We start from the raw sequence: 26,808 nt of genomic DNA on the forward strand, positions 1-26,808 counted from the left end.
ACTGCATGTGAAGCAGGTTAATTTGGCTTCACTTAACTCGATGCAATATGTAAGTTGATGAAACTGAATTCTGCTCCCAAATTGGGGCCCAGGACAAATTGCCACAGGAGACTCAAGGGGGTTCAGTTTGGTCCAAAAGTCTGTATCATATGAAACAGTGCCTGTGGTTAAGATGATATTAGTCAATGTGGGACCTGTGTGTAAGGTAGGGATGGGACGATATTGGATTTTATTGGGATCACAAAAATAAGTTGTTTGTTGTGACTGGAAAAAGCTCTGTTTGTATCAAGGTAGACAAAAGAAATTTAGAGCCTGATTCATTAAAGTTTTTTTGGTTATTTGATTGTTTAAAGGTTCTTCAATAAAAAGGTCTATCTGTGGCAAAAATGCAAAGTGATACCAGTATGTTTAAGTGCCATTTTAGACTTGTAAGCATAGATTGATGCTTATAGAGTTTTTGCGGGGTTGAAAATTCTTCAGCGGCAGATTTATGTGAAATATTCAATTCAATTTCATGTAGTGTCATATCGCAACAAAAGTTGTCTCAGGACATTTTAGACATAGAGCAGGACTAGAACACCTCATGATTTAGCGTAATATTTCATATGGTGTCTTTTAGTTTATTATTCTACCATAACGTCTTACTTTAATGGCCATTTCCTCCAAATCTGCCGTGCGGTCTGTGATATTTGTAGGCACTTCCGCAGTGTCGCGCGACGCTCTTGTCGCCATGGCAACGGGACACCGATAACTTGATACGGCTGTAGACGGACTACTATGGCGGAGCCGTCGATGGAGAAACTTGAACTGTCACCTAACGTTAGACGAGTTTTTATCAACAACATAGACTCATACGCGTCTAAATATATTGCCGCGGTAAATATATTTCAATGTGAAATGTCTGAATTGAGTTAGTCAAGCTGGTAATGTTAAAGTTAGCTAAAGTTAACGTCGTGTAAATCAGCACTTGGTGTTGTTTTACGCTACATGGGTTGTAGCCGTAGCGTAAATATGAAATTTAGGTAGCACGCACTAATAACACGTTTGTCGACAACTTTGTTCAGCAACATTATCCTCTCTGCAGTTTTTGTCTGAGCGTGTGGTCGGAGAGACGGAGAGTGAGGAAGAGGCGGACGAGAGGGTGATATCAAACCGCAGCGGAGCACGACGTTTTGACGTTGATGGAACGGTTTCTGGCGATTCACCGTGTGTCCTGGAGAAGTGTTCAGTAAGTTACAGTTATGCCTCATTCACACAGGACGCGACTGGCGTTGAGCATGGCCGGTGTTCTGACAGTAACTCCTCCTATCGGACTAGTCTGATGAACTAGGGTTCTCACTCGTATTACGTAGTACCCTAGCAAAAATGTCGTTTTGGAGCAGACATACAACCCCTATTGGGATTAAAAGTGTTATAACAGAGTACCTCATCCTGGCAGGTAGTGAATATCTATCAGAATTGACTACTACCTCTATAAATGTGGTTATAAGAGTGGACTACCATAAATATGATTGAAAGTAGATCAGAATGGTTACCTAACACATGTACACACACACACACACACACACACACACACACACGTATCACTTATTTGTATTTCAACTTACAAGCACAAACATTTCCTCAAGAAAATGTAGCCTAATATATTCTATTTGTTTGCATTTAAAGCAAATGTAATTTTCATTTTCATTTGCAGGCACATATTTCAGACAATCATGATGTGTCCATCAGAGACCAATGTCTCACTGAACCTGAGGAGAATAATAGTGGTCAGACATTTCTCAATAGAAGACAGAGTAAAATATTTTATAAAATCATATATATACTGTATATAGGGACAGAAATGACCATATACTGAGCCCCGCCCAACCCAAGAAAGAGCAGGAGAGAAACCGGTCAACCATAAGTGAACAACAAAAGGACACATTGCAGATAGGGCTGGGTATTGCTTCTGATTTCCTGAATTGCTGCTGATTTTCTGAATTTATTTTTATTATTTTCTTGATTCCGATTCGCAAGGTCCTAATTCGTTTTGCTTTTCCGATTCAATATAGATTTATTCATCTGCTAAATACTTAACTGTAACGTTAACCTCAGGGGCTAAAACACTGCTCTGGGACTATTAATTCAACCTGTGATTTTGCCCACTGTTGCTATGTAAAATTGTTTTAGTACATAACTCCCTGTTGCAGCACGCATCCAATTCAAGACGATGACACTGGCCTTCAGGGCCATCAATGGAACAGCACCCATCTACCTTCAAACACTGGTCAAACCTCATGCCCCAAAGCGAGCACTTCGCTCCTCTTAAGCTGGCCGGCTGGTACCACCATCGCTGAAATCAAACAAATGTCGCTCAGCAAAGTCCAGACTCTTCTCTGTTCTGGCGCCTCAGTGGTGGAACGAACTCCCGACTAATGTCAGGACAGCTGAGTCATTTGCCATTTTCCGAAAAAGGCTCAAGACTCACCTGTTCAGACTTCACCTCGACTAGCATGACCCACTAACACCCCCCCCCCCCCCCCCCCCACACCCCAAAAAAAAAAAAAAAAAAAACCTTACCTATAGCACTCTGATCGTAGCACTGTTGCTCTTGAAGTACTAGTTTACTTAGATGAGGACCTAAAATTTGTTCTATTTTTAGCTCTTACTTTATCGGCAATGATACGTTGTGGTTTCCTTGTTTCCTTCTTTTGACAAATGTACTTATTGTAAGTCGCTTTGGACAAAAGCGTCTGCTAAATGACCTAAATGTAAATGTAAATAACAAACCATTGGCGCTATTGTGAAAAAAGTGTCAACACAGTCCAACATAGAGAAGGAAATGTCACATCTAGCGTAACGTTCTGAGGAATCTATAAAAACCTCACATTACCAGCTAATCTGGGTTGACCAAGGTGTCGGACCAGAATTGTTCTCTGACGGTCGGAAGGGGTGAATCGGGGTTAAATCAGTCTGATTCTCCTAGTGTGAGCCCAGTTTAATAAGAGCCACACATTACATAAGTCATCAACTCTACAGTAGGCTACAGTTGTAGGTGATAATTCAACATGTCTGAAAGGATCAAATGTGAAGATCTGCTGACAGAGAGAGAGAGAGAGAGAGAGAGAGAGAGAGAGAGAGCAACCCCCAATATGTATGGGTCTCAATGCAGATAATATAATTATTTGCTGGTCCCAGTCATTACATGTTTGTGGATTTAAATTGTTATTTTTCACTTCAAGAGTTTGACCATTTATTGTGCAATTGTCCAGTTTAAGGCTCTAGAGAAAACACAATGAGAAATACTACATGTCGCCATCACCCTTTCTCACAGCGATTCAGTGCCGATCAAAGGAAGATGCCGGTGTATTTTGTTCCTGAATGTTCCCATTCCAGCAGGTACGGCTGTTAATGCTTTCGGTTCCTTTCCGATGAGAAGACGAGGAATCACTGGCTCAGTCTGACGGATATCATTCGCGTTGAGAGCAGCAAAGAGCTGTCCTACCATTACCAAACTTCTTCGCGATAAATCAATTTTTTTTTGCATGAAAAATGATCTTTAGAAACCACAAACAACATATATGATGGATATAATTCATGGCACAATTCAAATGGGACCAGAAAGTAATTGCGATCTCGCCATAGGAATGCATGCATCAGAAATTCATATTGAGATCAGATGTACCGGAAATAGAAAGGCGGGACTTCGCCACTCGATGTCCACTATGAAGCATCACATAATGAGGCGATAGTCAGCTACCAATCGGTTGCTCTGGCTGTCCAGCTGTCGCTATTTAAGGAAACTCTCTCTGCCAACTTTAGTCTAATATCAACGCCATGTTTCACTGAGTCATACATGTTGGATCGCCACTTCACTCATATGTTAGCGAGTAGGTAACTCGTAGCGTGGTTCAAGTTCCGACAATGCTGTGCGGCCGTATATCCTTCATATGAATGAGGCTACAGCCTCAGTTATTTTTGGACATATGGAGAATTTGATGGGAACTTGACTGACATTTAATGTCTTCTCAGGTGAGGTTTGACTGGGCTCAGATGTCTTTGCTGATAGCTTTTCTGGGTGAGGTTTGCTTTAGTTTTGCTTTAGTCCACCTCTCCTCCGTCCTCATACTTTTAAAATCAAAACGCTGCCAGACATCTGCCTTCAGGCTTGACGGTGCTTTAGCGGGGCTTCTGTCATGTTCTGGTCCAACGACTCCCGTGGACAGATGTCCTTTTGTGGTCACTTGAGGCTAATGCAGAGGATACAGGAAATGGCTCATATTAAAAGATCAATCTCAGGATATAATGAATCGGTAAAGGATCTTTTAAATGAAGATCGATATGAATTGGACTTTTTTTTTTTTTTAAACCCAGCACTTATTTTTAGATGACCCCTTTGACACTGCTGGCTCCTTGTATATAGCCCTCCACACTCTGATTCACATACTACCATTAAAATGTGCTTGCTAAGGTTTGAGCATGTCAGACATCTCATAACTCACTTTATGGCACTTGATAACTTGAGTGGACTTACTGATCCAAAACTTGCACCTCCATCCTTTACTTTAAAAAGTACCCGGAATCCACTCTTACCAGCCCCTCCACGCTGGCCGGTTATGGGCTGGTTTCTGGTTTCAGCAAAATCTTTAGGCAAACACTGCAACATGTAGCAGTCATCCTACTTCCTACTATCTCTGTTGTGTCTTTTTTCAATTTGGGGGTGAACTGTGACTTTAGGATTACTGATCGGGTTTGGCTCGACTCTGAACAACAAACTCTATTTTTACTAGTTTTAGGCCACTTTTAAAGAAATCGTGTGAGAAACTCTGCCTGTTTGAAAACGCACTTTACACCCGGACGACAAAAGTCAAGCATCGGACCGGGATTTTTTATATTTTTGCTCCTGTGAGCAACTGGTGCTATGCCTATCATGGTTTGTTTTTAGCCTAGCAGCTATGCTAGCCCATGGTGCCTACATGGTCTGAGTCCTAATTTCTCCACCGCATCTTGGATTGAAGGAATTTACCAGAGCGATCTCATCCTCGTCGGGCCCTTCTCGGGCCCTTGGCGCTCCGCTGATGGCTCCCACTGCAGAGTTCGTGGACCTAAAGAATGAACTCCAGTCCATCGAACGCCTCATTGATGAACTCCTCCAGCGGCAGTCCGTGCTGGGTTCCCGGCTGGCAACGCTCGAGCCTGCGGATACTCAGCGGTCCTCGGCCCCGGCCCCGGCGGCGGCGGCGGTTCCTGACGACGTTCCTGGCTCAACCTCTACTCCAACCTGGGCTTGTGTTGTTAAACGCCAGAAAAAGCGATCTCTGCCCCTCTATGACCCATTCGGTCCCGGCATACATGATGTCACTCTGGCAAACTTTTTCTCCCCGCTGGCGAAACTTCCCCCTGAGCCAGTCTCTCCCCCTCCAGCACGCAGCGCAGCCCAAACCCGAAAGCGCTCCGCGCCACCCAGTATCTCCTCACCCTCAAGTTCAGTATCCTCTACACTGGCATCTCCGGGCCGCAAAAGACGGCGTCTTTCACCCCTGCGGTCTGCATGGCATCCTCCTGCGGTGCTTGTGTCCCCCTCTCCGTCGCTAGCCACTGATGAGCACCCTTCCACTTCATCCAGACCACCTGTTGCATCTCCTCCCACACAAACTTTAGACAAGGTAGCCACCTGCCTCGCCCCCCCGTGCTGTCCTATCTCATCAGGGTCCTCCAAGTTTCTCAACCCGAAACTGGCAGTTTACAATGATAACCTGGGAACTAAAAAACCGGAACTCTTAATAATTGGTGACTCAATTGTCAGATTTGTCCAACTTCCGGGCGCTATCACCTACTGTCTTTCAGGTGGTAAAACAACCGATTTTATTGAGCTTATTCCTACACTCCTCGACCTTCATCCTTCCATCAACACAGTCATAGCTCATACTGGCACAAATGACGTAATGTCTAGGCAATCATCAAAGCTGCACGCGGAGCTGGAGTCCCTGTCCTTCACAATCGAGAGCCTGGGGAGGCGCTGTGTCCTGTCTGGACCAACTCCCACCCTGTACGGCAGCTCTGAACGTTTCAGCCGCCTCTTCAACCTACACCTGTGGATGCAAAACTTTTCCTCTGCTACTGGTCTTGGTTTTGTTAACCATTTTGACTCTTTCTGGTCCAGACATGATCTCTTTAAATCTGATGGGCTGCATCCAAACATGAAAGGAATAAGGAGGCTGACCATGAATTTTATTGATTTTATTGCCTATTGTTCGAACTGACAATTTTCCCAGCAGGCCCCCACTCAGCGATCTGGCCCAGCCTCTTTCAGACCCCCTACCCCTGACCACGTGGGCCCTGCTGGTGCTGCTGCTGGTGCTAGTGTCTCTGCTAGCTATAAGAGAGATACTTATCACATAACGACCATTTCATACAGACACTCTCGGTGTAAATCAAGGGCTATTAAATCTACAAATTTTAGAAATCTGTCCATGTCCAGAGCTGGGTGCCTCTCGCATCACCAGCGCGGTGTTAACCGAGCCAATCTTCACCCTCTACTCCATGCACCAACTCAGAATAACATGGACCTTAATATTGTCCTGATTAATGCAAGATCCATATCAAATAAAACTTTTATTTTGAATAATTTCTTTACATCCCACACTCTGGATTTCATGTTCTTAACTGAGACATGGCTGCAAGTTGGGGAGTGTTCAGCTTTTTCGGAACTTCTCCCTCCCAACTGCTCCTACTTTAGCTCTCCTCGAACCACTGGTAAAGGTGGAGGTCTGGCAGCTGTTTTTAAATCTGTCTTCCAGTGTCAGTTGGCTACACCTGTTAATTACTCTAGCTTTGAGCTGCTACTGTTTGAACTACATGGCCCGTCCCCTGTCCTCTGTGCAGTGGTGTATCGACCACCAAAATTCAACAAGGATTTTATAAAGGAATTCTCCGAATTTTTATCTAGCATTGTATTAGACTATGACCATCTTTTAATCTGTGGTGATTTTAATATCCACATATGCTGTGAGGAGAAACCTATGGTTAAAGATTTCATTGATTTAATTAACTCCTTTAACCTCACTCAGGCAGTGACAGGTCCCACCCACGAGAAGGGTCACACGTTGGACCTTGTGTTGTCCCTTGGTGTCTCTGTCGTTATTAATGAAATTTGTGACACATGTATATCAGACCATCTGCCTGTTCTGTTCACTACGACTGTCGCCTGCTCTGTAAAACCCTCTCCTCCTGCACTTCAACGCCGTGCTATAACCAGCAACACCCCATCGAAATTCTCCACTGCCTTTAAAGACACTGTGCTCTTTAGCTTAGATGCACACACTGAAACCTTGTCTGCTGATAGTCTTCTGGATCTTCTCAATTGTACCTGCACTAACATTTTAGATTTTGTTGCCCCTCTAAGGAGGAAACACTCAAAAGCACCTTCAGAACCATGGCTAAATAACCATACCCGCTCTTTGAGACGTGCCTGTCGGCAGGCGGAGAGGAGGTGGAAAAAGGAAAAGCTTCAAGTGTCGTATGAGATTTTGCAGAGTTGTCTGTCTGACTACCAAGAAGCTGTTAGAAGTGAAAAAACGGCATTTATTTCTCAATTAATCGCCAAAAACTGTCATAGACCACAGGTATTGTTCAGTGCCTTTAACTCTTTGGCCAATCCGTGCGACGCAGCCATAGTCACACCTTCATCCATCCTTTGTGATAGATTCTTAAGATTTTTTGCTGAGAAAATATCTGTCCTCAGATCCTCGTTGGCCAGTTCCACTGATCTTGACCCTCGTATGATATCTATGTGCCCAACAGTGTTGGATCATTTTGAGCCCATCTCACTGGCAGCTCTACAGGGAGTTGTCCATCATCTCCGCCCTACTAACTGCCCTTCTGATAACATTCCCTCTCGCCTGTTGAAGGAGGTTTTTGACACTGTGGGGTCATCAATCCTTTCACTGATAAATACGTGTCTTGTGTCTGGTTGTGTTCCTGCTCATTTTAAACATGCTGTTGTAGAACCCCTGTTAAAAAACAAAAATCTCGATCCCACTGTACTCTCCAACTTTAGGCCCATTTCCAAATTGCCCTTTCTGTCCAAAGTCATGGAGAAAGTTGTTTCGTCGCAGCTTCAAGATTTTTTAGATCAACATGGTATCCATGAAAAATTTCAATCTGGTTTTAAACAGCTTCATAGCACTGAGACTGCTCTTTTAAAATTTTTTAATGATTTGATCTTAGCAGTCGACTCTGGTCACTCGGCAGTCCTTGTTCTCCTTGACTTAACGGCTGCTTTCGACACAGTCGACCACAATATCCTCCTGTCCCGCTTGGAGAGCTATGTTGGGATCAGGGGTACTGCTCTGAAATGGTTTAACTCCTACCTGACGGACAGGACTTTTTCAATTCGTCTTGGAGATTATTCATCTGGACATGCTCCGCTCGTCTGTGGTGTCCCCCAGGGTTCGGTTCTGGGCCCCACCCTATTTTCATTATATATGTTGCCCCTAGGCTCTATATTTGAAAAACATAACATCTCGTTCCATTGTTTTGCTGATGATGTTCAGATATACATGCCCCTAAAAATCAAAAGCAAAGATGCACTGCAACCTCTACTTGACTGTCTGGACGAAGTTAAGTTGTGGCTGTCCTCAAACTTTTTAAAATTAAATGAGAGCAAGACAGAAGTCATTGTTTTCGGCTCCCCGCTACCATTGGGGGGTGAGTCTATCATTGGGCCTATCTCGTCAAATACGCTCAACTCCGTGAAAAGTCTGGGAGTGCACCTTGATAGCTCTTTTAAATTTAGAAAACAAATCTCATCTGTGGTCAGCTCAAGCTTTTTCCAGTTGAGATTAATAAGTAAAATAAAAGCCTACATTCCCCCGGGTGACTTAGAGAAAGTGATACATGCTTTTATTACAAACCGACTGGACTACTGCAACGCTCTGTATGTGGGCCTAGACCAGTCCTCCATCCAACATCTCCAACTGATCCAAAATGCAGCCGCTCGCCTATTAAAAGGCACCAGAAAAACTGAGCACATAACCCCAGTGTTGAGGTCTCTCCACTGGCTTCCTGTTTGCCAGAGGATAAGTTTTAAAATTTTACTACTGACTTTCAAGGCCATGAATGGCTTGGCTCCCCCTTACCTAGGCGACCTGCTTGTTGCCCATGCTCCAGGTAGAACATCACGGTCAGCCGACCAATTCCTCCTCAACGTACCTAAATCCAGGCTAAAAACAAAAGGGGATCGAGCCTTTGCGGTCGCTGCTCCAAAACTTTGGAATAACTTGCCATTCGGCATTAGAACAGCTCCAAAGTTAGAAAATTTTAAATCGTTGCTCAAAACCCACCTCTTCTCCCTGGCTTTTAACACTCCTAACTGATTGTTTTATCATGACTGTTCCTATTAATTCTTATATTTTATTTTATTGTTTATTTTATTGTTTTATTGTGTTTTATTGTGCTTTTATCTGATGTATTAATTATAATTGTATTTGTTTTTAAATTGTAAAGCGCCTTGGCTAAAGGTGCTATATAAATAAAACTTGACTTGACTAAAACTTGACTTTACATCCTGGGCTTCCAACAGCTTCTGACTTTCCCCTGAGACAAATGTGTGAATTGTGATTGTGGTTTTTACAAATAAAATGTATTTGACTTTAATGTCTTGTTTGCAATAGCTGAACAAGGATGAGCTGCTGTCAAAGCTGATGGATTCTGATATCGTGATCTACAACATTACCCAGCATGCTGACCAGGTGGAGGAAGCCCTCTGGGTTGTTTCAGGTCCGCACTTCTCAGTCTTTGTTGGTCGGTTTACAGGCTGTTCATTGCAAGTTTTCGATTGAAGTATTCTATTGAATATTAACTACTGCATAGACAATATGTAGGCTATTTCACTTTCTAAATGTAATATTGCTTTTACTTTAAGTTTGTAGTTTTTAGTCATTAAAAACCTCTCTTGTATCCAGGCAGCAACCTCCAGTTCTGAAATGCGAAGCCAATGTTAATGTGCCTTTAACTTGCATTCTCTCTACTGACCATCAGGGGGTGACTCCTCTAAGTTGCAAAAAGTAGTCCTATTGCTTAGAAGTGTATGAGAAAATGACCCTACTTCTCACTTGATTTATTATCTCATTAAAAATTGTAAACATGAGTTTATGGCATCACTGTTTCAAGTATTCTTCAATACACTACCACACTACCAATGCATTTAGCTACAAATATTACTTTAACACTTAGCTGAAAAGTTTACCTATTTTATTATGCAAGCTAACTTTGTTAAGCTTCACACCAGAAGCCAGATGAGTGCTGTTTATGACTACAGTGTCATAGCTGACACATTGTATTATCTATTATCTGTATGTTTGAATATATTATGTAGCTCTCCATCTACAGTGTGTGTGCATTCATGTTTTTCTTGACCTCTTCACCATTTTTTTTCAGTCTGTGGTCTACACCTGAGCAGAATCTGGTAAAAAAAAGAATGAATAATACCGTCATGAATGAATCAGGTAATGATTCCTCTTGTGTGTTATTTGTAGCTCTCCACAATGAAATGGGCCATTTTTCTGAACCAAAGATGTTCATCCTCGTCTCCACGGTGATGACCTGGGCGTGTAGCAAAGCAGTCAATCCTGTAAGTTGACAAATACAGCACTTCTGACTTGCCTAACATGTTATATGTTTGTGTAACAAGAATCCCTTTTTATTCCTCATTACATCTTGTATTAACGGTATTCATGCATTCATGCATTTATTATTATTTATTTTATTTCTGTTGATTCAAATTGTGCAATTTTCTCTTGTCCCATCACATAGCACTTTACTTTTCATTACATAACATTACATTTAACTATCACTTTTATCCAAAGAGACTTCCAATTAGGGATGTGCAATATTGAAAATAATATAACGATAATTGACAATATTTTGCATCCCTGAAATAAAAAATAAAAAAACTAATAAATGTGCTTGTAAAAGGCTTGTATTGTATTAGCTCACTCTTGTTAATAGTATGTTAGATGTTTTTAATCATATTGTTACACCCCACCCTTTGGGGAGCCCTTTGGGGTGAACAACAAACCACCATTGACCCCAATAAATAACAAAAAGACACCTTTTAAAACCATCAAACGCCACATGATTTAATAACAGCCAAATGCAACATACACATGGCCGGTATTCCACAAGACATGACAAAAACTGCACACGAAAAAAAGGCAGCAAGACCGGCAGCATCTGCACAAGAGGCCTTCCTTCTGCTGCCGGCACTGACGCTTTTAAAGATCTTCCTCCCAGGACAGGTGCACCTCGTTGTGGGATTAGGCTCACCTGCAGCCACTGGTGGGGAAGGAGTGACAAGAACACAGGGAAACATACAGCCGTAACACCCCCACCCTTAAAACAATGAATAAATATTTTGTCACAACAACAAATTACCACCATAACATTTATTAATTGAAATTAAATGTACTTTTAGACTACTACATTTAGTGTTACCTACTTAGGCTGTATGTTTGAGTGGAGTGCATATATCAAAAGCATTCTTATATCAGTAGTTGAGACTAATAAAACAATTTCACTGAAGTCGGGAACCAAGTGTTGCTCGGAGTACCAGTACCAAAACACACCGCCAGCTTCAACATGAGGAAAAAGATAGGTGTCAAACTTGGGATCAAGTGTGGACAAGATCTTATCACATACACGAAAAGGGCCAACTAAAATTGCAGCCAGTATTGGCAGCAACCACACCAGTAGCCAAACACGTGGAAACTCCTCCCACTCGCTACAAGATGGCTACAACCATGAGGTGGAACAGGTAGCTGGGCTACTTGTTGTGATCCTTTAGCTCTGTGGCTGTTGCACTCAACTTTTGGGTTGGTCACCTGTTTTACTGTTTTGTGTGCTAGGAAATGCAACTTTGTGTTTTGTGGTTTACCTGTTCCACCTCATGGTTGTAGCCATCTTGTAGCGAGTGGGAGGAGTTTCCACGTGTTTGGCTACTGGTGTGGTTGCTGCCAATACTGGCTGCAATTTTAGTTGGCCCTTTTCGTGTATGTGATAAGATCTTGTCCACACTTGATCCCAAGTTTGACACCTATCTTTTTCCTCATGTGGAAGCTGGCGGTGTGTTTTGGTACTGGTACTCCGAGCAACACTTGGTTCCCGACTTCAGTGAAATTGTTTTATTAGTCTCAACTACTGATATAAGAATGCTTTTGATATATGCACTCCACTCAAAAAGTGCGTTGTCTTTAACAGCAACCACTTTCCGACATAGTCTGCAGATGGCTTCTTTTGAACAGCAATGTTTTTTTTAAAAGCCAAACCAGCTCCATGCAAGTGAGGTTGATCAAAGTCCAGCTATTAAATCTAATGACGTTGATTGTGTTTTATCTCCTGGCGCTCTTTGTTCACTCATTTTCAACTTCAGCCATGCATGCGTGTGTTTAATGCACAGGACCTGACCTACTAGGCTTGAAATGCAGTGAATGTCTGTGGACTCTCGAGGCGTGTTTTGATTGTTTTTTGCAAAATGAGAGACAAACTCGATAACAACAATTAAAATATGATCACGATATACATACCCTTAATTCTGATACGTGCATTCAACCAAAACCAGAACAGCAACGATTTGTGTAAGTACATTAGCTTCAAATAAGCCAAACTACAGAGTGCTACATATAAGTGCAGGACATTCGTGTCATTTTTATTTTAGTTTTTTTTAAATATAAACCATCTTAGCCAAGTTGCAGACAGAAGAGATGTGTTTTTTAGCCTGCGGCGGATGATGTTTAGACTTTTGCTGTCCGGACGTCAATGGGTAACTCATTCCACCATTTGGGAGACAGCAGCAAACAGTTGTGATTTGGTCGAGTGACTTGGTGTCCAGTCCCTCACTGGAAGCAAGTCGATGGCTTTGTTTCTGTCAAAACCCCCAAACATCTTCAATTTACAATGACACAATGTGAAACAGAGAAAAGCAGCAGATCTGATTCCTCATAATAGATAACACCTCGCGTTTGGTAGTTGATAAATAGTTTGATAAGTTTAATACATTCTTTATTTCATGTGAATTATAATTGTTTTTTTTTTATGAGTCTTTAATAGCTTCCAACCTGTTCTCATATCAACTTGTCACAAACTGAGGCTTGTCAGGACCCTTTGTGTCACTATAACACACTGGGTTGCCCATAGTTTCAAACTATGAAGCTCCGCTAGGGTCACAAGACACATGACAACATGACACGGGAACTCAGCTCGTATCTAGTTGTAGCATTTAGTCACCGACAAATAAGTGGGACACACACTACACTGCTAAATTCACGCTGTAACGTTACTGATGACTTCATACACACGTCACACTTGCTCTCTCTCTCGACCGGGCACTCGCTAGCGTTAAGTTACAGTTACGGTAATGGCTGTGTAGAAGAAAATGTGTTACCTTACAATTCTTATTTGGTTGTATCAGTGGAAACCCACACAGATGACAAGCTCACAGCTAAATGAACTGATGTGGTGGAGACAGACATGTTGGTTCATCAGGTTATTGTTGCACCTGGGCAGCTGATTAGGCTCAATGATGAGGTGAATGTCACCCTGCTGCAGTGGTGTCGGTGTGGTTGTATTTAAGTAGTTTATTGATGGTTCCATCTTTGTATTTTTTTTACCCGTACGTCCATCCATAGAGCTAACAGCAGTAATGCGCTAAAATAATGAATGCGTTAATTCCACAAATTAATCATCCCACATTGTTGCAAATGCTGCTTGTAAAGTGAAATGTAAGGTTGCTAACACAGAGATAAACTACTCATTTTTGGTTTCACATAGGACACAAACAGCTGTCTCCTGATGGAAAGTCCTGTGTTTATTTGACCCATTAACCTGACAGACCTTCCTCCCTATGTGGGGTTTTGGTCTTTATACTATGTCATTACACTCAGCATTTTCTCTGAGCTTCTAATAATGACGTGGTTGAGTTTACATTCTAGTAACTTGAAAACCTGGTGTGTCTCAGACAGACACTGATGGTTGTGCGTCGTTAGGTGATTTGATGGGAATGAAAACAGGCTGTAATTTATGCTGCTCATATCAGATGTATGTTTAAGTGGGATGTTGTCTGTGTTGTGTAACAGGATAACATTTTCACTGATGAGATTTTCCTGAAAAGAAAACCACATCCCGACTTTGAACAACACATTCACCTGGAGAAGAAGGTGGTCAAAATGGGCAAAACCGTGAGTTTTAAATTCTATTTGATTTTGTACAGACACATGTGACTGACACTTATGGATCTGACTGTCACATGACTGTTGCTTTTAGAACAGGAAATTATTCTCGACATACGTGGTGGCATCAGGACTTCAGTATGGGATGGAAGAGCAGATCTTCCACTATATGTTCAAGGTGAGACTGTGGATTGGTGGTTAAGTTATTAGAAAGATCAATTTTTTGTTGTTGTCATTTTATAGATGTGTGTCTCTGTTTATCACTGTTTTGATTAGAAATTAGAAATGTTCTTTATGGTTGAACAGACAGAATGGTCTTTTCTCAGATGTTTAGAAGAGTCTTTGAAATACTTTCAGAAAAGCTTGATAATGCTGGCTATTTATTTTACATCAAAACAGATGCCTAGCTGTGTGACTCAAATATAATGATAATAGCTGAGAGACACAAATTGGAGCTAATACCTGAATAGATCTGAGCGACTGATCACGTAGCATGTCATCATCATAGAACAAAGATTTGTTTGAGGCAGACTTTGTAGTGCAGAAAAACACATATTGCTGATCTTTCTGTCATGTTGCTGCCAGTGTTGGTTTTGTCTCTATCTATTCAAGTTTATTTTGGATTGAGTCTGATATTTTCCCTCTAATTATGTCCGGGTCCCTTTCATACCGGTTGTCTTAAATGTGTTTGTCTTTGTGTGTGCAAATGGAGCTACTGCGATGAAAGAAACATTTCCACAACTTGATCTGACAATAACGTATCATCATCTTCATCATGATATTTACCATTTTTGAAAATTATAGGAAAATTACAGTATTTCCACTTAACATGTTTCCCATAAATGTGACCTCTATAGGTCATGCTAAATTGGGCGAAGCGACTCAGGCGAAACAATGCATATCGGGGCAAGCTGTCAGTGCAAGCCTCCTACAGCATTTACCGAACGTAAACACGTTACAAACAAAAAGATGCATTATTACCTGTTCTCTCAGCTAACGTTACTATTGCAATGTTGGATCAATGTGGGTCCAGGAAAATATAAACCAGATACTGGTGTTTATTGCAGATGGGTCATACCTCTTGTAATTCCAGACATAGAGTAACTTTTAACATGTTGTAATTGTTTTTTCTTATCAAATGGAGAGCTGAATGTGACCTCACTCTTTTCTTCCAAACTGTCATGAAGGCTGAGTCTGAATCCAAACTAGCATCACTACCCATAAGCTAGTTAAAAACAATGTGAAATGTGGTAATTTTCTTCACAAACTCAACTAATTGAAATTATCTGTAATAATGTGTGTTATTAGACCTCATGGCTGGGACAAGAACAGGAAATACCTGTCTTTGGAGAGGGCACAAACATTGTCCCCACGATTCATGTCAGGGACCTGGCGAGGTTGGACACATTTTTTCTTAAAACTTCCTTAAACAATCATGAGATGATAACTTGCAGAGATAATTGCTTGGCAAAAGGCTTATTAACCCTGACTTAATTTGGTGACATAGAGATTAGATATAATCTAAATATTTATACAATGTGATTTCTTTGTGTTAAAGTGTCATTCAGAACGTGATTGAACATCAGCCCACGCCATATTACCTGCTGGCTGTGGACAATTCCAACAACACCATGGCAGACATTGTGAAGGTGTGTGGAATGAAAGTTCTTTCCCAAAATACTGATAATTTTAGAACATTATTGTATAACACAATCCAATCAAGGTATCCGTTTTTACTACATTTGTGGCATAGTGATAACGTATAATCTCCAATATTGGTCTAAATTATTGATCTGTCGTGAGTTATTTCTCCACCAGGAAGTTGCCTCTTTCATTGGACCAGGAAAGATCCAGAAAAGACCATTTGAGGAGGCCTTCCTCGCACAGGACTTGAGTGTATGTCGTACCCATTTAAATGACACTAACTTTAGTTAAGTTAGCTTCCATCATTTTTAAGGTAAATTTTACAACTGAGTCCTGGTAGTGTTGCTGTGGTAACGACATATCAATGACAATGTAATCACACCCTAAAGCATACCCAGCTTTTTGGTCTATTTGATTCTAAATGGGACCATCATTTACTAAATGAACATCATGATGTATTGAAGATTAGTTGAAACTAGCAATTGAGACCATAAACTCATATTTACAATGTTAACTGAGATAATAAATCAAGTGAGAAGTAGTGTCATTGACTCATAGACTTGGCTTCACTTTTCAGGAGCTGAGGTTGCTGTCTGACTCTACTCTGACTTTTTAAAGTAATATCATAGACACCCTCATCATGATATAGTCACAATTACGTAACAGTGTTAGCTGGAGACAAAACAGCATTGGCTTCACTTTTCAGAACCGGAGGTTGCGGCCTGCTCCGTTCTGAACACGCAGACATGAGATTGATATCCATCTTGTCATCTCACTAATAGTGAATGCACATTTCCCCCCAAATACATAATACATTATCTGTTGACATGTCATTTCCCCTTGACAGGTAATGGAAATTAGTTCCTTGCTGGTCAACCTACACATGGATGGTGTCCATGTCAAGAATCTTTTCTCTTTCAACTGGCTGTGTGAATTTGGTCTGGTGGACAACATGGAGCTGGTGGTACAGGAATACAAGCAGACCAGGGGACTGCTGGTAAAGTAGAAACATGTCCCTGTCCAAAGAATATACTAGTGTTAAAAAAAGCATGCACTATTTAAATCAAAATGAAATGGTTGAACTCTATCAAAACTTCTTAGATGTCTGAAAGTTATAGATCATACAATGACAGTTGTACGAGATAATCCATGTAGCTGTCTTCTTTCCAGCCCATCCGCCTGTGTGTGTTGGGTCCTCCTGCAGTAGGAAAGAGCACAGTGTCGAAACAGATCTGTGAATACTATAAACTCCATCACATCACACTGGAGGAGACCATCTCTGAAACCATCTCACAACTGGTGAGCTTCTCCTCAAGGACACTAACACAAACACAATGGAACACATTTTTATCCTTCCATCATTTTAATTGACTTTAGTCATTAATTTTAGTGCAAATGTTTTTCTCATAATTTAGCCTGAATGCTTTGCCAAATGATTTTTTTAGTCATCTGATATTATTTAACCTTTTAGTCAATCTACTCTTGCAACAAAAAAAAAAGGAAGCATTTCACGCATGTTTTTATGTTCATATTATCTGATCAAAAACACAGGTTAAGTGATTATAAATGCAGTCTTCCTGACCCAGCCTGTTATAAGAGCCGATCCTTAGACATGGAGATATGCATTAATTAACCGATCCATCCCACAATACTTTATGTATTATATTAGCACAATAGTCAGGACAGAAACGGGCCGAGCATTGTGGTGTGTGTTTTAGACAGAAAGGGGGAGAGAAGGTGGTGGAAATAAACAGAAATTTTGGTGACGCTACAAACTACATTTTAGTTACTACCCTTCGTCAACAGTATTGTATGTTGATATTGGCAATGTTCATGGTGCACTCTCGTCATTGTCTCGTCTTTGTAACACTGTCGTAACACCATTTCCCTTTCAATCCCCATTCCTAGGAAGAACATGTAAAGAATTCTGATCCAGAAGCAGAGATTGAGGACTCTGCCACAGAGGCCAAGGAGCTTCTGAACAGCCTGAAGGAGAGTATGGATCAGTACGGAGGTACGTGGTGACAGAGTTCACCTGCACAGTACCACATATGTATGTAACCTTTGTCTCTTTCTTTCGTCTCTTTCTCCTACAGTTCATAATTGTCCTGTTAACAGTCTCTGCGCTGTGTCAGATGTCGATTCATAGATGATTTGATTGCTTATAGGCACTTGGGGATCTGGAGGATACGAGCCCAGTCTCAGTAAAACTATTCAGTATAAAATAAAAGTTAAAAAAAAAGGATCAAAAGAAACTAACTAAAAATATTTCATTAATTGGCCCTGCGATGGACTGGCGACCTGTCCAGGGTGTACCCTGCCTTCGCCCAATGACAGCTGGGATCGGCTCCAGCCCCCCCCCGCCACCCTGAATACAGGATAAGCGGTAGACGATGGATGGATGGATGGATTTCATTAATTACTACTATAGTCACTATCGATGTCATTATTATTACTTTCTCTCTTCAGTTGCAGATTTTCATTCAGTGGTGGACAGTAACGGAGTAAATTTACTTAAGTACATATCCAGAGGATTTGTACTTTACTTGAGTATTAGATTTCTTTGGTACTTATTACTCTTACTTGAATACATTTCCAAGACAAATACTTTTACTTTTACTCAAGTTAATTTCTAGAAAGGCTGAAAAGTACTCGTTACTTTCAGGTCTGCTCTTTTTTCTTTGGACACAAGCTGTGTTTGTCAAAGAAGGAACCCTATCACAGTGCACGCTCTCCACTGGGATCTACGTGAAAGCGGAAATACGTAATCCCTCCCCATAAGGATACCGCCAAAGTAGCCACGCTCTCGACTGTGTTTGTCAACACAAAACCGCGACAATGGCTGAGTCTCAGACTGAGTGTGATAATGATCCGGAGGAACTTTCAGAAAATGTTAGCTACGACAGTAGTTTCCTTGGCAATATTACACTGTAAGATACATTATGTTAATCTAGTCATACTAGTTATGCATTGTATTATATTTTACTTATCTTGTGTGACTGTATAGCGCATAGCAGTGGTTGGTATTTACTGGTGGTGCAGGAAGACATGAACCCCCAAATACTTTTTTACACAAATATTTATTAACTATGTTAAGCCCAGAACCATTCATTTGATTTGAAATTTACTTTTACTTTTACTTAAAGTACATTTAAAAGCATGTACTTTTGGATACTTAAGTACCTTTAAAAGCAATACTTTTTTACTCTTACTCGAGTACCATGTTGACTGAGCTACTTTTACTTGTAACGGAGTAAATTTTGACCAGTAGTATTTGTACTCTTACTCAAGTATTGGGGTCGAGTACTCTGTCCATCTCTGCTTATAACTATAAAATAAAGGTACATTTACTGACATAACTAAATTAGATATTACATGGTTGTTTTATTTAACAAAGTATCAATATAAAGTTGAAATTGTTTGTAATTTAACATGCAAGACGCACATTTTACATAAACCCACAGAAACGGCCTTTGTCTGCCGTTCCCACTCATTAGTCCGTGGTTCACGTCAGTGTTCAATCCCCTTCCTTAATCTTCAGTGTTAGTTTGCAGAGAGCTGTGCAGAGCAAACTGAACTGAACTTATATTGGAATATTAATTAGTTATATTTGAGTGGAAATCCCCAAATCAACCTTTGAAATGTAGTATTTTCCTTTCCTTGACAGTGATTTTGGGCATTATAATCACGATTTGCACATTATTTACCTTTAAGGGTAAGCAGTATTTTTCAACATGGACCCTATTTTCTCATGTTTTTGTCTTTAAGTGACTAATGGGGAGAACAGTTATTGAAATAGGTCCAGTACTGAAGGACAACAATGCAGATTTGTCATTATGTGTCTTTTTTATCTGTTTATTGCAATTAAATCACACACACGCAAAAAACCTTCTATGATGTTGACTGCTTTGACACATGTTTTGACTGTTTGGCTCACTGCTTTAAACCACCTCCCTCCCCCTCCGCAACTCCTTTCTCAAAATGCTGTAAAAAGAAGAAATGGCTCCTGGTGCAGATTTAGTAGTAAGCCTACATCCCTGGCCTCACTATCAATCAATCAATCAATCAATCAATCAATCAATCAATCAATCAATCAATCAATCAATCAATCAATCAATCAATCAATCAATCAATCAATCAATCAATCAATCATTTATTTGTCATTGCCATAAATAACAATGAAATTCCGTTGGAGCATACAACCTTACATAGTGAAAAGTGCATAGTACAAAAAGTGCAAAAATGTGCAATGGTGCAGAATCCCACGGGCATGTCATGTACACGAAAGAAGGACAAAAACACAAGGGGCGCCAGAGTACATTGTCAGAGGTAGTATAGTGTGTGCTGCAGCAATGCAGAGACCAGTTCACAGTTATTGTAAGATGGAGTATGGTTACTGTCCATGTGAGGGGGGGAGAGAGAGGAGGGGGGCACTGTTCAGCAGCCTCACTGCCTGAGGGTACAGGCTGTGGGCCATTCTGGTGGTTCTGGCAGATAAGGCCCTGTACCTTCTACCTGAGGGCAGCAGGTGGAACAGGTGATGGGCCGGGTGGTGTATCAGTCACTATTCTCTTTCCAAACTACTAATAATAGTTCATCATGCGCTGCCTGCTTCGTCAGCTGAAAACGGTGGAAATGTCAGCGTTCCAGAACTCCATATCTAACTTTAAAAACAGCTACAGTGGCAGTATAACCTAGGTAGTCAGGATTAAGTTTTAAAATGAACCGTGATTCAAAACATCACAGTAGGATAACGTAAGAATTCTATGAGCTACATTTTTTTCTTTCTGTGAGACATTTATGTGAGAGGCACAGAAAATCTCCTCTCCTGAGTCAAAGCATACTGTGTCGACATACTGTTTCCGGTGTGTCATTTCACCTACCCAAATTTGAATTAGCAAAAAGGAGGGAAACCACAAAGACAGGAGGTCAAGCAAAACACAGGACATGAGAGGCAGAGAGCTTCAAAATAAAAAAGGAAATAACCAACATAAACCTAAGCTCATGAAATTTCCAGCTCATTGATGAGCTGTTTGGCTGCAACCTTTTCAGTGAAAAAGCTCTAAAAATTAACCATACACTGCTCAGCAGTAAACAGCAGACTGATGAATAGGATTGTTACCCCTCTCTGGATTCATTGGATGAATTTTACATTTGGTTTGACAGCTCTGGTAAGTGGACTTTTGTGTTGAGGGGGAACTCATTTGATTTCATATTTCATATTTCATATTAGTCTTTTTTGTTCAGCCTGTGAAAACTTGTGAAAAGTTGAATAATGTCTTCTGGGGCTCCGGAGGAGGTTTTTCAAGCCTGACGCCTTCTTGAGCTTGATATTTTAAAATATATTTTCATCATTTGCTGATAGCCGTAGCCTGTGTTACTGGGGGCATGGAGTTTGAAAGACTCAGGTCGCATTCACACTGTGCACCTCCGTTGACGGATCTCATTGACTTTGCATGGGCTTGCGTCACATTATGCCGAAATGAATTGTGGGTTCGCTCCGCTGCATCGCTTGCGTGAAAAAAAAAAAGTTGAAAAAAGTTCAATAATAATAAAAATAAACTACTCTGACTCTGGCCAATAAAATTGCCGTTTTGGTAAGACCGGGGAAAGCACATGTAAAAAGCAGATGTAAACAAAACATGGAGGAAAGGTTAATTGCGGTTGGGAACAGGCCGATTATTTACGATCCCTGTGTGTATACATTTACAGTGACTGAATTACTAAAACATGTAGCAGCCCTCTTCTGGCGAAAACAGGATCTATTTTGACTTACAATAATAAAGAAGCCTGGAGCCATGGAGCTTGACCCATAAAGGTCAAGATAATCCCTTTTTTAGTCTGTCTTTCACAAGCCCCCCAACTTCATGAAAGTTCTGTTTCCATTAGGTCTTTTGGATGACCAGCTGTTGGTGAAGGTGATGAAGAAAAAGCTGATGTCCAACCCATGCAGGAACCAGGGGTTTGTTCTTGATGGTTTTCCCAAGACATATGAACAAGCTAAAGAGCTCTTTGATGGTGAGTCACCAACACATAGCTCTGACTCCACCACCGCAGTCTAACAGTGATATACTGTGCATACATAAGCATCTGCATGTTTTCTTTTGATTTCATTTTCAGCTGAAGAACATGAATCAGAAAATGACACATCCCAGATCCCTTCATACAGCAAGAAGATTATGCCAGGTTTCTGTTGTGGTATTTTTCACATTGCCCCACGGCAGTGAGGTTTTAGCATGCGTGTAGACCTTTCAGCAAGTAGCAACAAGCTAAACAACCACAAGAATATCGGTGTGTATTCTGATAAAGGTGTCCAGCATTGTAGTGTTTGTAATGGTTTCCTCATGTGTGCCACAGAGATTGTGTTGTGTCTGGATGCGTCAGATGCCTTCCTGAAGGATCGGGTGATGAACCTGCCTGAGCGGCTAGTACAGAAGCACAACTACGGGCAAGAGCACTTCCTGCAACGGCTGGCCAGATACAGAGGGAACAACGTGGAAGATGAAACTGTTAGAAACTACTTTGATGAGCTGGACATCGCCATTCTGCACCTGGGTAATCCATGTGGGTGATACAAAGTTGGGAAGGGTTCATTGGTTCAGCTGGGTCTTCAGCATTAACCACAAATTGGGCTTTTTATTATTCTTGTTCATTTTTGACGCCTTGAGTTAAAAAAAAAGGCCATATATTGAATATACTGCATATAATGAATGTATTGTGGTACATTCTATCTGGGATGTAGTAAAGAGAAAGAAAACACTTTACATGCTGTAATATCATACCCATGTAGCCTGAGCCCAAGCTGGAAAGCTTGCAGGGGAGATGGACTTCTGTATTCTAAGCCTGCTGCCCCAACGATCCGGCTCCGACAAGCGGAAGACAATGGATGATAAGCCAAATTTCCCAGCCGTACCATGAAAGCTGCTGAGAGCCAAAAATGTATTAAGTCAGCCAAAAGAGAATCTGTCATAGATTCACTCAATTTCATTACATCGCCAAACCTAACTGTGTTCCTTGTTGTCCTCTCCAGAGATCACCATTAGCGATGAATCTGACTGCCTGGTGCTGATGCAGAAGATCTTCGACACGGTGGGCCAGCCCAGAAACTACAGGCTGAGTAGCCCGGATGTAGAGGAAGAGGAGAGGAGGAAGGCTGAGGAGGGGAAGAGGAGAGAGGCACAGGAGAAAGCTGAGGAGGAGAGGGGGGAGGCAGAGGAGGCCAAAGACAGGACTGCACGCTGGGAGGAGTGGGTAGGTACTAGGAGAAGAGCTGGGGTTTGGTTGATGGGATGTTGTTTGGGTAAGGAATATCAAACACATCTACTGTCCTCATAGAGGTTTTATTAAAGATGAGACCGTGTTCCAGTAATGTTTTGGTATGTCTACCCTTAGAACAGCGTTCACAGTCAACTGAAGTGTGAACTGGACATTTCATATCACCTTTGATAGCATAGAAGCTGTTTTACTGCACCATGGACCTCTGTTCTTAAGTGTCTTAAAGTTGCATTCTCGCCACTGGCCATCAGAAAAAAAATAGTCAGATTGCATGGACTATGATCTATGAGAAAATTACCTATTTCTCACATGAATGACAACATTACAACAACACATATACTTATCGATATAGGAGTAAACGGTGGTATTATCCACCTTGTTAGGGACTTCCTCTCTGACCGTCCTCAACAGGTCCTGGTTAATAATATTGGTCCGACATCATTGTGCTTAATACTGGCGCCCCGCAGGGGACTATTTTATCCCCATTACTTTTTTCCATATACACAAACGAATTCCAATTAGATCTGGAAAAGTTTCGTTTGTTTAAGTATGCGGACGATATGGCCCTGGTTGCCTTATTAAAGAAGGGGGATATAGTCGGAGAGGAAGTATATAGAGCACATGTGTCATCTCTCCAGAAGTGGTGCGACGAAAGTTCCTTAGAGATCAATGTAACAAAAACACAGGAACTTGTTTTTCATGAAAAGGACCCTGTGCAGCCCCTTATAATTAGGGGACAAATTGTAGAGGTAGTAGACAAGTTGAAATATCTAGGTACATATATTGATTGTAACCTAAATTTCAGTGAAAACACAGACTATATTTTTAAAACCTGTAACCAACGTCTACATCTATTGCGCAAGCTCAACTCCTTTAGAGTGAGTAAGCACATTATGGAAACAGTGTATAAGAACCTGATAGAGGGCATTCTAACTTTTAACATGGCAATGTGGTATGGTAATCTAAACATTAAAGGAAGAAGCAAGCTGCAGAGAATAGTAAACCTTGCCTCAAAAATCATAGGGACAAGACAGAAACAATTAAGTTGTATGTATGAGGAAGTGCTTAGGAAAAAAGCTGTCAAAATAGCAAACGATCCCTCTCATCCCCTCAATAGGGAGTTTGAACTTCTTCCCTCTGGTAGACGTTACAAAGTGCCAAGGGCAAATCGTAACATTTTTTAAAATTCCTTTATTCCTAATGCAATTGGGGCACTGAACACCATGCCCCGTTGATGTGTTGTATAACTGCCACTGCTGTCCTGCTTTTTGCCCTGAAGATGTCTGTGTGTAAGTGTTGTTGTTGTTGTTGTTGTCATGCTTGTTGTTTTTATGAGACCAAAAACAAATTTCCACACCGTGGACAATAAATGAAACTAACTAACTAACTAACTAACTAACTAACTAACTAACTAACTAACTAACTAACTAACATATGCAAGCATTAGCTGCAGGTCAGTCCACGTTTTGTATAAAAATCATTTTAAATCAACTTTTACCAAAGCGTTCAACTGCTATCATTCTTTTTCTATGGTCCAACCTCTTGTCTTGACCTGTTCAATACTATACTATACTATACACACACATACAGCAGGTACTACAATGAGGAGAGATATGAGGCCTCATTCACCAATATCGCCCTACGCTTTTTCTTCAATTTCTTCTCAAGAAGTTAATTTGTTTTGCTTAAATCCCAGAATTGTTCATACATGTGTTCTTATCATGATGATGAATCCCATTTTCCTCATAAAATGAAGGTGTGTGCCATTCGATCCTAATTAGCAGGTAAACATTCTTCCAATCCCCTTAAAAGGCCATGAGACTGCAAGGCCGTGTGACACCCAGCACCCAGTAAAAAGATGGCAGAGACCAGTACTCGAAATGTAAAAATAAAAATCAGTTCTGAAGTGGAGATACTCCTGCAGGAAGTCAATTCTACACATTTTGTATCATCAGTAGTGGATCTAAAATAACAAAACAAGTTGCATAGGACAGCAAGTGTTGTAAAATACAGTGGAAACTTCTTTTAGCGAGCACGTTTCTCTCATTTTTCTCAAACTCATTTTTATAAGTGGATGCTAATTATTACATTTTCTTAATTTCTCATGCAGTCTACCATCTAACTGACCTTTGTATAGTTTTTGTAACAATATATAGTTCAGCTTCATTATTTATTGAATTTTATTGGCTGTTTTAAGCGCTTTTCAAGTGCCTGTAGTCTATATAATTAAAATACACTCTAATACAGTATAGCACTGTATATAAAATGTATGTCTGTCGTTCAGATTACAATGAGGCTGCAGCCTAAAACAGTATTGTGATGTTTACAGATACAGTAACATAAATAATAATAATAATAATAATAATAATAATAATAATAATAATAATAGATACAGCTTGGTGGTGGTAGATACAGCTTGGTGGTGGTCTCAGTGCATTTATTAACATATTAACAGGACTGAAAATAAACTTTGGTGATCATTGCCTAATGTTAAAACAAAATATAAAATCATAATTTTGATATGGATGAAAAATGAACACTGTTTTGATTACTTTCAGCCTTTGAACAGCATTTAATAGGATGTCCCAAGCGTTTTAATCCATATAAACATGTAACCGTGATCATGTTGATTTAATGCTATAAAATGATAAATGATAATGATAATACATAAACATATTACATACATTTTTATTACGACTGTAGAATTGAATAAAACACAGTAGCCATTTGTTTTGCACAAACAATGTCTCTTGAGTGTTTAAATTCTGTTCTTAGAACAAATCACAAGTACCTAAGATCTCAGCTGGTACTTTGGTGAGTACATTGTTAATACCAGACAAAAAGACTCAAGCTGTACTAAAGCAGTGACCATGTTTGATATACGTGCCATTAATGAGGCCTTCTATATGTGTCAGACTAAGAGTTTGGAGGAGGTGAGGCAGCAGGAGGAGGAGCTGCTGGAGACCCAGTCAGTCCCTATGAGGATGTACCTGATGGAGCATGTCATGCCCACTCTGACCGAGGGCCTGATTGAATGCTGCAGACTCAACCCACAGAACCCTGTGGAGTTCCTGGTATTACCTTCAGCACTGTTAATGACCTCAATCTTATCATATGCCTTCATTTGATTTCATCCTCTTACGTTTGTCTCGTTCCAGGCTGAGTTTTTGATGAAGAACAATCCCTTTAACTACTGAGTGGAGGTCCACCTACGCAAATACAAAACACACAAAAACATGAAATAAAATACTTTTTCCTCCTAATTTTACCAAGCTCTTTAGTAGTCTGAAGTCAATTACATGCAGCTTTTTTGTTGGAGGAAAACCTCCTGGCGTCTTGACACAGTATTTCAGCCGTCACATGCCAAGTGTCCGTTGGTTCATGCTGGGATTTTGATTAGATCTGATTTGTAAGTGGCCAATTCTCCTGCCCCTGTTGTATTTACACACAGCTTTGCTTGGGCTCTTGTGTGCTGGCCATTACTTAAAAGCACCCTAAAAAAGCAGATGAAAGTGTGTATGAAGCCAAAAGCTAATTAGGAAGTTAATTTGCGTAATTAACTTGGTAAACTCCAAAGTAGACGTGCTCCGGTCATAATTGCTTTGATTTGGCTTCCAATATCGAGGAAGGATAAATGTTACAAATGGCAGCTAATTTGTGTCTCTCTCATGTTGCCATTCGC

General features: G+C 40.7%; 1 protein-coding gene across 2 annotated transcripts; it reads left to right on the forward strand.

The window, feature by feature from the left end:
- Positions 1 to 741: 741 nt before the first annotated feature.
- ak7b (adenylate kinase 7b) lies at positions 742 to 26,389 on the forward strand. 2 transcript variants are annotated; one of them, XM_084014034.1, is made up of 18 exons: positions 742 to 876; positions 1,085 to 1,228; positions 9,657 to 9,762; positions 10,521 to 10,615; positions 14,115 to 14,216; positions 14,302 to 14,385; positions 15,516 to 15,604; positions 15,766 to 15,856; positions 16,026 to 16,103; positions 16,699 to 16,848; positions 17,022 to 17,150; positions 17,760 to 17,865; positions 21,741 to 21,869; positions 21,972 to 22,037; positions 22,209 to 22,406; positions 22,882 to 23,102; positions 26,042 to 26,200; positions 26,285 to 26,389. In XM_084014034.1, the coding sequence occupies exons 1-18, from the start codon at positions 778 to 780 to the stop codon at positions 26,321 to 26,323; spliced, it is 2,085 nt and encodes a 694-aa protein (XP_083870160.1). In that variant the 5' UTR covers positions 742 to 777; the 3' UTR covers positions 26,324 to 26,389. The 2 variants fall into 2 exon arrangements, with proteins under 2 accessions (XP_083870160.1, XP_083870159.1); XM_084014033.1 differs by lacking the exon at positions 26,285 to 26,389 and having other exon boundaries at positions 26,042 to 26,278.
- The last annotated feature ends 419 nt before the right edge of the window (positions 26,390 to 26,808 follow it).

The sequence above is a fragment of the Eutrigla gurnardus genome (assembly GCF_963514095.1).
Source record: "Eutrigla gurnardus genome assembly, chromosome: 7".
NCBI lineage: Eukaryota > Metazoa > Chordata > Actinopteri > Perciformes > Triglidae > Eutrigla > Eutrigla gurnardus.